The 13,249-nt window shown below is 35.3% G+C and overlaps 1 protein-coding gene across 4 annotated transcripts in view; it reads right to left on the bottom strand.

The window, feature by feature from the left end:
* LOC104897539 (truncated transcription factor CAULIFLOWER A) overlaps nucleotides 1-13,249 on the bottom strand; it is a 34,218-nt gene that overhangs the window by 962 nt on the left and 20,007 nt on the right. Inside the window, exons 2-5 of one of the 4 annotated variants that reach the window (XM_010684429.4) lie at nucleotides 3,131-3,209; nucleotides 2,176-2,240; nucleotides 2,005-2,104; nucleotides 1,154-1,195 (exon numbers count right to left, since the gene is read on the bottom strand). In XM_010684429.4, the coding sequence (XP_010682731.1) occupies nucleotides 1,154-1,195; nucleotides 2,005-2,104; nucleotides 2,176-2,240; nucleotides 3,131-3,209 (286 nt within the window). The remainder of the gene's footprint in view (nucleotides 1-1,153; nucleotides 1,196-2,004; nucleotides 2,105-2,175; nucleotides 2,241-3,130; nucleotides 3,210-13,249) is intronic. The other 3 variants (XM_010684430.4, XM_010684431.4, XM_010684432.4) reach the window with 3 other exon arrangements.

Below are 13,249 nucleotides of genomic sequence, written 5' to 3'. Positions count from 1 at the left end.
AACTCCATCCGAGATTTCCCATTCTGTTCTATCCATGAGACCATGACTTCCCTACGTATCTATCTTCTCTTAATAAATGTTGGTGTTACTTCCGAATTTGGTGGACAAGGAAGTTTCTCATTCGCTTATCCTATTGGAGAAGCTCTGGGTTTCTTGGATATAAAGAGCTAGCAAGTAGCAATTAACAATCTTACAACACCACAGAAACTTGAACCTGAGCTAAAATTGTGTGCACAAGGACCTGAAAAGAGTGGTGATCACAACGATGGTAACTGAATGCACTTTGTTTAAGGTTGTCACTTCTGACTAAAATTGAAACTGGATCCTTTAACCACCGACATTCAACAATCTCTGCACAAGGTTCAGTTTATGGAGGTCTACAACATCACAGCATAATAAAGAGTTGTACTGGAGACAGCCAGACAGGGGTGCTGTGTGAACATTTGAGAGGAAAGGAGAAAATGTCAAAGGAAGAAAACGATAGACTAAGCATCGAATGTTTAATCTTTATGTTCACTGCATGCATTATGGAGCATGAGGCAGCAAAATAAGGAACTCAAGACTCAGCCCTTTATAGGAGTAGTTCTGTTACAGCAAAACAGTCCAGAAGATGCTAAGGATACGTAGGTTCTAGTTTCAGTATGCACTTTCAAGATGGTGTGCCTGCGATCATCAAATTACAGGCGGAGACACTCACTCTGGAGGATAAAGATGTCTTAAAAAAATTAAGATATTGGGTACAAAACTTCCTCATACCATGGAAGTTGATAAAAAACATAACTCCTCGCCATTGCCTAAGATTATGTAGCAAGATCAACCTGTGTCCTATGTTTAAGAAAGAAAGGACAGCATATAAGAATGACATCTATACTAAGCCTCGGATTCACAAGAAGATCCGCATGCTGATAAGTAGTCTTAATAAAAGCACAGTTTGGGCAATGACCAGTTTTGAGATGCTTTCTGCTTGTTTTTTTGTTGTGCTATGAGTTTCCGATAAAGATCCTAGAAGATGAACTGGTGATTTTTTTTTTGGCAACCATAACCATTTCTGTCAATTAGGACTATCCACATTGATTAATAATTTGGCTTGAGCAGAATGAAGTACAATACACCATTCAGATGCCACACCTTTGGAAGAGAAAATCAGTAATACCTGTTCACTTAGTGTTCCGATAGATTCTAGCATAAGTTGAGTCTGGTAAGAGTAGTAGGAAAAATAATTAGTGTCAAATGTGGCAATAAACGACTTGAAGATCATAGCTGTATAACACAGAAGGGAAAGTTTGGATTATAGGGATTGGATTTCTTTCTCCAGTACTATATGTACGAGCTAACAAAGAACTGCCTGGTGTCTGGTTAGCATTTTTCGAGAATAGCTCCACTGGCTCTCCTTGGCTCCTGCCCACCTTTCTCATCCTTATATGTTTGAAATGGATTTGAGGTTAGAATTACCACTGATACCTCAAAGAAAGCCGAAGTTAAAAGAGTAATGGAAGAGGTTCTTATGTGTACATCAAATATGAGGAAAATACAAACACTAGACAAATAAGGTCAAGAGAACTCTTGGAGGACTTTCTCAAGACTACCAGACTTGATATTAGTTTGGCATTTCTCATGTTCAGTGGATGAGAATGACACCAATAGAAAGAATGTGAAACACAATATACTTTATGACTCGTTGAAATTTTTCAGCAAAGAAACCAATGAAAGATACAAATTGCAGTATGGACAGAGTCACTCTCCAGTTTCCAAACCAATTACATTTCTACAAACCATAAAGTAGGGAGCTTGACTCCAACACCACGATGCATAAACTACACTCGCATCTTCGCTTCAGAGAACAGTAGCTCTTTGATCTTGCAAATTTAAATTAGTGAATCTCCATCCATCATATATGCAAAGTGTAAGCGTAGAAAAAGGGTAAAGAAATATAAACTATCCAGCTTCCAACCCAACCACGTGGTAGATCATCAAACTAAATGGATTACAAGGGAAGAAGAGAACCTTTCGGGTTCTGGTCTGTACAAGGGCATCAGCTAGTTGCCTCTCCAGCCTCATGAAGTCCTCAAGCCTAAGATTTTCAAGCTCTGGTCCTTCTAGGTACCTGTAAGTTGACCATAATTATGGAACATGGAGAAGTCATTGTCAGAAGTAAATAGAAAATTGAGTACTTGCCTTTCAACTGATTTTACTAGCTCACCACATGTTTGGACTTCTGCACAACTAGAAGGTGAACTCTGCTATCAAAAGCAAAAAGAACTCCAGAATTGTCAGAATAGAACGAAAAGTTGTACGGACAGAAGCATGAAGGATATGAATATTCAAAGTAGGAAAATTTATTCATGGCCTTGAATAAGAATGACATTGGAGACAAAGAACTCTCTGATTGACAAAAGGGACAGACTATCAGCACAGGTTACAATGACAATAGATATTCCAATACAAGGAGCAAATTATATGGGAGAAAGCTTTAGAACAATTGCTACAGAAATATCAATACCTACAGCCATGATAAAGCTGATGACAGCTACGAAATAGAAAAACAAATAGGACAAGAAGCCAAGAAGGAAAACAGTCGCACGTGCGCACACGTACATACGCACACAAAAACAAACAAACAAAAAGCTTCCTTCTGATGGTGGGAGCTTGAGAGGTCCAGACCAGACCACTAAGCAATTGACACTAGCCAACAAACTCTTTCCAGGTAGCTGTTTCGACCTATGGGTAATAGTGAACATTGTCAAGAAGGAAGTAGAAACATATATTCCGTTGCTACTGATACACAAAATCTGACTTTACAGGACAGACTGCAGAAAGCCTTGCAGGCTAGAAAGGGGGAAGACTTACACATCAGTATGAGAAAAGCTATGAAATTACATTCACTTTAGCTTCTTTTATATCCAGTTCATTCTTTTTCTATAGAAAATATATTACCGCCATCCTCTTACTGGCTTACCAAGAAATCCAGTCACTAAAGGCCCTGAGAAATTCGAATCAGTAATGCCATATACTGTTGGATACTGTGGTACCATGTATGTAGGAGTCTTTAGCATTCTGATCGTTTATCTGAACTTGTTATATGTACAAGACTTACTTAAATATACATGGGCATGAATTAGATGTATTTTACCTCTGTTTCAACAGCAGCTATTGAAGCTTTCCCGTCTGCTGCAGTGGAATCTTGATAGCGCTTAAGAATCTGAGACAAACTGAATAAGAAATTTATGTCATGAACCAACATAAGGATTGAGCTCAAAACCAAATGGAAGAGCCAAAGATCATAAAACCAACACATTTTAGTGCTGGCATCAGGACTGACAATTATAGCAAGAATTCAGGGAGGCCAAATTCAAGCTGTGAGCTTAAATACATAAAAACAGTTCAAATGACATGACATTCTTATAGACATCCCCTTATAAGTGTGAGGCTGAGAACTATAGCAGACAAGCAACCTTTGTCAATGTTGCAGAGTAGCTTATATATTGAGCTTGACTAGGTATGCCAGCTTCATCATAGTTTGTAATGTAAAAAGGAAAGATCAAACTTGTGAAAGTAAAGATTGGGCATGAGAGGGCTGCATTGGGAAATTGGGGACCTTAAACCTATATTAGATCCACATAAGCAAATGCTATTCACAAAATTTCCCATAATCAAAAGCATTGTCAAAAGTAATGTCACAAGAATATTTGTCAGTTCACTATACTTTTGTGGTAGTATTCAGCATATGTGGATTACATAGATCTGAAAGGCTTAATGAGTTCACAGCAAAAGGTTTCACCCTGTATGGGAGTACCTTTTTAGGAAAAGGTAAGAGTCAAAGGAAACCGTGTTTGGGTTAGTAAAACCTATTCATTGATATCCCTCAATATACAACATGTTATATGATGTAGATATCTTGATAGGGATCACAATTTTAGCCATGACCTCCTTAAGAGAGATGGGCAATAAAGATCTTGATACACTGCTCTTTGAGGATTCCTCTTGATCAGAATGCAAATAGTCACTATGCTAAAAGGATTATTTGCTTGATGACGTAAATCTAGATGCACTGAGATTACTCTTGGGGCAAGAAGATTTTGGTAATTTGCAATGTCTGTGTACCTATTTTCTCAAATCTCCTCTAAGAAGACCACCTCTAGTCTCAAACCAACTAATCCTCTATAATACTTTGGAACCTACCATATGTCTCCCATATCTAGGTCATTATAGAGGTTTGGGAATTACTATCTACACAAAGTCAACTAGACCAAAGTGTTTCAGTGCGTTTTTAGCATCAAGAAGACTAGTGTGAGTACTTAGACTAAAGCTTGTGAATTGAGGTTTGTGAATTAAGATGACAACTTTGTGTTTTTTGGAACTAGTTGCAATAATTTAGAGTGATAAATGTACCTCAAACTCCCAATCCATCCCCAAATTCCCTAATGTTATCCAAAAAAAAAAAAAAAAGTTTTAAAAGCTTACACATGGTCATAACTCTCCTACATGTCCAAGGCTTGGTATATATATATAGGGGTATGTTTTCTCCTCTTTTATAATCTTTAGAGTCAACTTGATTTAAATTTTCTTCTCTTGTAAAATTCTTGTGGTGGAACATCCTAGTGCATGTTTAGCCACCAAGTATTAGTTCATCTACTATTAGATCTTATCTTCAAATGAGTATGTGAGCTTGATCGCGGCAAACGTTATCATGTCCCTCATGATTGTGTAATGTTCTTGCCTTTATTCCTAGTTCTCTCCACTTGTATGTTTAAACCACCTAAGTCTGTAAGTATAACTTCATCTCCTTTTAGATCTTACCTATAGGAGGAGCACAAGTACACTCGAGGACACAAGAGTATTTCAAATTATAATCCGTTATATCCTTTGTCCTATTCCATATGTGTTGTTGTATCATTACACAATAACATATATTAGAAATCCTATGTTGTCAAGTATATCCTTTGTCCTATCCCATCTGTGTTGTTGTATTACTACACAATAACATATATCAGGAATCCTATGTTGTCAAGTATATTTCTTTTGATTTAACTTCTATGTTGGCTTATCCTTTTACTCTAACATGAAGCTTCTCTTGGATTCTTACCTTCACTAGATAAAAGTTGCCTCCTCTATACGGGATTATCATTTGTTGTTCCAACCTCAACAAGCATGCTTGTAGTATCCATAATTCTTCATTGTAGTGGGTTATTATATATTAAAGACATAATAACATGAAAGTCTACACGAAGTACAAAAAGGACATCCTTCCTAAAGCTTGATGGAACACTTAGATTGTCTCTTCCAATGATTTATCTACTCATAAAGAGTCACCACAAAAGCATATAGATTAATGCAATGCAAGTTCCAGCCTCTTAAGATTGCAAAGGATAATGAAGACTCCATGCACTATAAAGAATGTGAGTAAAAGAATTAAAACAACAATGTCCCAACACATCTAACTCCATGCAAAGTAATGAAACCATTAGTCTAAGACAAAACCATTAGTCTAAAATAGGTTCATATGCTACTCCACAATGTATAAGGGTGTTCAAACACATTTTAAGTAAGGAATCCTCACAGTACTATTCCTCTTGTTCGATTATTTAATGCCTAAGCCTAAGTAAGGCATCAAACCGATTGTTACTCATCCACACAAGTTGGTTAAAGTGAACTAATGTTATTCCAAAAGTGAACGACCTATTTTGCCAACTTCAATTAGAGAACTATGAACTATTAAATTCTTCAAACGGACCAGTTTCTAGAGTTCACTTAATACTGACTTTGAACAAGGATTCCTTGATCCTAAACCAAATAATTCTTTACAAAACATAAACTATTAGGATGTTTACTGGATTGGCCCGAGGGAAAGGATCCCACATCGACCGTATAGGAGGTTGGTGTGGTTTATATAGGACAATGGGCTCTCCTCCTCTTCAGCTAGCTTTTGGGAAGTGCATTCTTATTGTCCTATAACAAATGGTATCAGAACCAGCCAGCCATGACCAACGTGGCCGTGACCAACGAGGACATTGGTCCTTATTAGGGGACGAATATTATGGACTAATCCAGGGAAAGGATCCCACACCGACAGTATGGGAGGTTGGTGTGTGGTTTATGTAAGACAATGAGCTCTCCTCCTCTTGCGCTATCTTTCGGGAAGTGCATTCTTATCATCCTATAACATTTAGGTAAAATATTCTTTACAGATCAAATAATTCTTTACGAAATAAAAACAAGGTATGAAATAACAATTAGGAAGTCTATGTAAAATATTGTTGGAATTGCTTTGATAGAATTATAACACTTCACTATTCTTAATAGGAACTTTAATCATTCTATGTCAATAGATCTCAGTGTTCCTAAATAAACGTGAAAGACAAAACATAGGAACTTTAATCATTCTATGTCAATAGATCTCAATGTTCCTAAACAAAAATAAAAGACGAAACAAATAACTTATTATAAAAGGCTTATCTATGGATGAAATAGGACATTATACTAAAGGCAAGGAACAACACCCTTTTTAACACTCTTATTTGTGATAGTGCCTTGTTATTTAGTTAGGAGTTTTGCTCTAGTGTTCAGGTATTTAAGTTAATTATGATGTCAAACTTTTGAATAATAAGTAACGATTGCTCTAATTATAAGTAACGATTGTTCTAATTGTCTATAAACTTAGCATTACCAATTCTTTAAGATATCGCTTTAATGCTCTCTAATTGTAATAAACCCTCTACTGGTAACGTAAAGCTAAGATTTATACTTTTAACGATGAAGGTACATATGAGATCAGATGAATTTATCTTAGTGTTCATCCAACATCAAATTTAATTTACTAGAGATTCTCATGAGCATGGAAGGAGATACTAAATAGTCTTCTCTTTATTCTCCTTATCGTTTTCATACATCTAACTTTTAATAGTACTGATATGAAGACCTTACTTTATGGGTGTACTTTTTCTATAAGGACGAATGAAAACCATAAGCAAAATTCTAATAGTGTGTAGTGTGCTTAACATCTAATTCCTTATGACAAGACATTAAAATATGTTCATGCTAACTGCGATAATAGGTTTTGATTGTGGGGGCCATAACTTTGCGTAAGCTCTCGCCGAAGATTTAAGAGTTGTTAACCCTCATGAAGTTGAAGAAGTAAATGAAGCGAGGGCATTTATCAAAAGACCAACTCAACCAAAAGCTTAAGCTGATATTTAAAGTTCTGTTAATAGTTTTATACTCCATCAAGCCTCCTATGTGAAAGATCTTGGGGCTTGAAGAGTAGATGCAACACAAGCCTCCCTCATTCTTAGTGCTTAATGTTCCACTTATAAACGAGGGGTGGATGAGATCTGAACCCGTTACCTTTATGTTATGATGGCTCTAATACCAACCAACTAAAGGTCCAATTTAAGCTGATGGTTGAAGCTTCGGTAATAGTTTTACACTCTATGAGAGTTCTTCTACTCAGTGTAATATCAAAGAAGTGATTAATTGACCTTCGATGTTAAAAACGAATGATGATGAACATAATATTCAAGCATTGAGTAATGTAGACCAATACCACAATGAATGGAGATAACATGGTTAGCAATTTGAGAATGGTTAGTTAATAGCAAGTAAGAAATTTATATGATTTATGCATGTTAAAAATATTGAAAAAAAGATAACTTTTGGAGAGAAGATAAAAGCAAGGATTTACGACGTGATTATTGAAAAGAAAGTTGATTGTGAATTTGTAACTAATGCCTTTCCTACTCTTTCCTTAGATCCTACCACTAAAGAAGATTTTGACATGATCATTATTGGTTTACATTATTCGTTAGACGATTAACTTCTAAAGAATGATTAGAGACAAAATACAAGAAGAGCATAGACACAAGTTAAGGGAAAGAAAACCGATAGTAACTATCACATACCACACAAAACATACACACACAATCGGGAAAAATACTCTTGTAACTTTTTTTCTTCTCTACATAAGACACCAAAAATATGTCTAGTTTGCATATTGATCACAAAGGTGTAACATTTCCTTGACTTAAATCGCACCATCAAAGGAAAGTATGTCTAGTTTGCATATTGATCACAAAGGTGTAACATTTCCTTGACTTAAATTGCACCATCAAGGATTGCTTGTTCTCTTAGAATGTAAATGCACTTGGTTTTTAAAACAAAATATCAAACTATAGATGGTATGATAAACATTGAATCATCTATAATGCAATGCATAAAGTATCTATTTCCCCATAAACAAATCCTCCGCAATCACTTTTTTTTTTTTTACAATAATGGTGGAAGGCAAATGAACAAAGTTAAACATTTGAAGGGAGGAGGTAACTTCTTATTAATCATTTTTAAAAGATTAACTTGAAGTAATGAGCCTCCTAATATAGGGGTGATAAAGATCGTGCTCGTGTTAACACAGTCACTTAGCTAATCTAAAGTTCCTTAATAGAAAGTTGATGCTCTTGAGGTTAATGTGGCAAATTTTCTAAATTTCAACCATTAAATAACAACACTTAAGTTTAGAATCCTCAATATGCATGGTCTAGCATATGGTTCTAAAGGTTAAATCTTTATTCATGGTCTTACCTCTTTTTTCAGTTAAGGAGGTTGATAATTTGTACCATATATATACAATATTTTTCATATTCAGGATAAATGTTCAAAATATAATACAATAAGTTAAAATACAATTCTAACCCCTCCGATTCATATGTACCCTATCTTAAAGGTTAGCAACTAATCTTAATGCTATTAACTTTTTTTATATTTAAGGAAATGCTATCTAACTGTTAAGATAGTTTCATCAGAACACAACAAATTCACAATAAAGTATGTACAAATTTGAATGTAAAGATTATTTTTCGAGATATTTTGATGTAATATATAATTCAGTCACAATAAAACGGCAAAATACCATACAGGATAATACGATAATTCTGTATAGTCAATTTTACAAAGATTTAAAACCTAATAGTTGTATTGAAACGGAAACGAAAGGTGTATTTCCTTTTTTAAATGGTTTTATACGCCTCTTTGAAATCGTGCACAAATTCTTCTATACCATCGAGTTCTCTTTCCACCTTTTCCTCTAGTGAATGCGAAAATGAATATGATTGTTGCCAATATCTAATAAACAAACAAGGATATTGTGAACTATGACATTAGCACAATCACATTTCAAACCTTATAAACTTCAAAAGAATTAAAGCATTAAATTATAGGATAAACTTAAAAATCAAAATCAAATTGGCACAAAGAAAATTAAAGATTACAAAAAGCACAAATTAAGACTACTCAAGCATGTTACAAGTAAGCATATAAGACTATGAAAGTATCTCATTAAAGTATAACAAGAAGCAATAGTTTGGATGGGAAAGGATTCCTTTAAGATAAATAGTGAAAACTATTAGCCTCGTGTAGCTTGTATATGATAGGTATGTTTTGTGATGAGAGAGATCAAAAAACGTTGTTTCTTTAATACTTACTATGAACGTGCAATACAAAGATGGTTTATTATGAGTGATCTAGAAAGTTGATAAATAATACTTTGAGTACGCTTGTCAACGCATAACTTTAGCTATTAATATCTTTAGTTTCCTACATGTGAAAATTATAAAAAGTTTATATTATGAAAGTATATATCAAAGACAAACCACATGACTTAGTTTTCCTTAAGGAAAAATCATAAAACAAGGCCAAAAGAAAGCGTATGTGCAAAAGCCAAACAGTGTCATTTGGAACGGAGGAAGAATTGAACAATGATCTCCTTATGGGTGAATGAGTGAAGGATATAAACTAAAGGATCCTAGATCAGGGTAGAGATATCATAGAGAGGTCAAGACTTTTCTCGTAGTGAGTTGTCTAACGGAAGCCAAATGAATGCTAGTAATGACACTTCTATCAAGGAGCGAGAAGTCAATCGAGAGTGTATGCAAAGAATGGGAGAGAAAGCATTCAAGAGAATGAAACTAAAGAGATCCCAATTCATAAGATATTCTTATCAAATTTGGAGATGCCCAAGGAATATTGGTATAATTAATTTACAAGCTTATTCAACAAGATTTGGAGGAGGAACAAAATACCAAGTCGGAGGACATCACCTTAGTACTTATTTGAAAAAGAAAGGGAAGGCTTAAGATTGTTCAAATTATTGTGGGATACATTTTATGATTCATACCATGAAGTTGTGGGAGAGAGTAATTGAATAGCACTTTAGGAAATGTATGAGTATTTCAATGAAACAACTTGTAATTCTATTGGGATACTCCATTAAAAAGGCCATTCATCTTGTGAGACAGTTGATGGAATTATGTAAAACAAGAATCATATGATCATTATTGGCTTAGCTAAGACAAATGATGAAATTATGAAAGACGTTCTTTGTTAAGTATATTGCCTTAGCTAAGGACATGTATCGGAATTTGAAAACATATCAAGACGTATAGTAGGGTAATGACCTACATTGAGTTTTTTCCTCTTTGCGGATGTCGTAGTTGAAATAACACATATCTATAATGAGATTCCATAGAGTATATTGTTTGTGTGTGATATTGTAATGAAAGATGAGATTTTGGATGAAGATAATATTAAATTGAGAAATTGGAGGCAAACTTTAGAATTTTGAGGGTTTAGGCTTATTTAGGGCAAGATGGAGCAGGGGAACTGCAATTTTAGTAATGAGAGGGGAATCTCTGGAAAGTCGTAAGACCATGTATAGGGCTGACGTCTTTCCAACGTCATAAGGTCAGGGAACCTAATTATAAGGGAGACAATTGAGGATGTGGTAAAAGAAGTTGTTTCTTCATGAGTGTTTTAAGCACTTGAATTTGATATAATATAAGTACATATAATATAAGTACAGTATTATTGGTCGAGCTTATAGAGGAATTGAGATATTGATCAATTATAACTGATAGGATTCAGTTGAGGTGGCTTAAATGGAGAAGACTAACACAGATTCTGTGGAACCGTAGTGTATCGCTAAGATTAAAGTAAAATCTATTGGAAAAACCATTAGACTAGAATTGTTACATAGGTTTCAATATTCTCCTTCTAGAAAAGATCATATAGAGAAGTTAAGTGTAGTTAAGATGCGCACATAGAGATGGATGAGTAAAAACAATTCACGGGACAAATTTCAAAATAAAGTTATTTGAATGAGGTTTGGAGTTGCTGACATTGAGAGTAACATAAAGAGCTAGTTACGACGGTTGAGCATGTGAGGCGGCGTCCATAAGACAACTGAAAAGTCAAAAGTATAGGAAGATTTGGAAGAAGTTGGGGGAGATGAAATTGAATTGACAATAGGTTTACAGAAACATGTTGCACTTAGTGCAAGAACATGGAGGATGAATAATTCATTTTAAATGACCATCGAAAATATAATATCATGATTCGTGTAGCTGATCGCGTTTTGATGTGACTAAAGCTTTAGTACGCCCTTATTAGTTATCACTCCGCGAGACAACCTAGATTCCCTTTTAAACATAGTAGTATCAAGACACCTCGTCCTTTTCAACTACACTGGATGTACTATGTTTCTCACTGTGGTTGATGACTATACAAGAGCTACTTGTTTTCTCTTCTTAAACACAAGTCTGTTGTTCCTAAAGTCTTCCATGATTTTTATATGTTTATTAAAAATCAGTTCAATACTTCCATACTTGGTATAAGGTCAGATAATGCTCTTGAGTTTTATGAAGGTAACATGAAGCAATTTCTTCTATAACGTGGTATTATACATCAAACAAGCTCCTGACACACCACAACAATATGATGTGGTTGAATGCAAGCATAGACACTTAGCTTGAAACTGCTACAACACTACTTTCAATCTAAGGCGCCAACTTCTTTCTAGGGTGATTGTGTGCTTTGTGTTGCTCATTTAATCAACAGGATGCCTCTTGCTAGCCTTCACTCTGTCACACCTTATGAAAAGTTATTTGGTGTTCAGCCTGATATCCATCAACTTCGATTTTTTGGTTGCCTTTGCTACTCTTCGTCATTAAAGCAAGACAGGACAAAGTTGATTCGAGGCTGATCCCTGTGTGTTCCTAGGCTACTCTCCCTCTCAGAAAGGCTATAAAGTCTAGAATCTTACTACACACAAACACTCGGTTTCTAGGGTGTTCTTTTTCATGAAAAACACTTCCCATATCACTTCTCTCCCACACACTTCCCATATCACTTCTCTCCCACTAAATCTGCTCCACAAGTTTTCTAACCTGCTTCTACATCTATTCAATCATTCTTCAATGATGATATACCTCCTATTTTCCTAACCTAATATTATTACACTGTTATAAATCTTTCTATTCTTTCATCTCCACTTCCCAGTTTTTCTTCTTCTTCACCTACAACACCTTCTTCCCTTGACATATCATCTTCTTCTCACATTTCTTCCCCTTCTACATCATTTAACTCTCCCTTAGTACCTTCTCCTCCTCTCGGAAAGTCTACTAGAACACATCATGCTCCTACACATCTTCATCACTTTGTTGCTTTGTTGCAATTGTAATGCTGCTTCCTTTATAACTTAGTTACTCTTTCTTATGCTCTCTTCCCTTCGCTAGTAGCTTATGATGAACCTTCTACCTACCATGAAGCTTCAAAACATCCACATTAGGTTAGTGCAATGGACAAAGAGTTTACTCAACTTACTCACAACAACACATAACAACTACTTCCTCTTCCAAAAGAGAAGAAAGCAATAGGATCTAAAGGTATTCAAAGTCAAACTTCATGCTGTTGGATCTTTGGAAAGGTATAAAGATAGGTTGGTAACTAAATGCTATAACCAAAAAGGAGGGATAAATTACCAAGAAACCTTTTCCCCTGTCATTAAGATGTCCATTAAGATGTCGATTGTTAGATGGATAATAGCCTTAGCAGCTTTTGAAAGCTGGGATCTTGGACATCTTGGACATCCACCGCCTTTCTACATGGTGATTCCCCAGAAAAAGTGTATAAGGCTCCTGCTGATGGCTTGGCTACTCCTCCTAACACAGTTTGCCTTCTCAAGAAATCTCTCTCTATGGTCTTAAACAGGCCCCTAGGCAATGGTTTGCCAACTTAGTGACTGTATTGCTTCTTCTAGCTACTCTCGATCCAAGAATGATTACAACCTCTTCCTTAGATGACATTATAGTCACTGGCAATGATCCTCTCGATCAGATTTTCTCCTCTCAAGTCTTATATGTATGATACTTTTTGTATCAAAGACTTGGGTAAGCTCCATTATTTCCTTGGTATAGAAATTAATTAC

Source organism: Beta vulgaris, chromosome 6, assembly GCF_026745355.1.
Source record: "Beta vulgaris subsp. vulgaris cultivar EL10 chromosome 6, EL10.2, whole genome shotgun sequence".
Taxonomy (NCBI): domain Eukaryota; kingdom Viridiplantae; phylum Streptophyta; class Magnoliopsida; order Caryophyllales; family Amaranthaceae; genus Beta; species Beta vulgaris.
The sequence above is the reverse complement of the archived record's forward strand: the minus strand, read 5'-3'. Positions and strand labels throughout refer to the sequence as shown.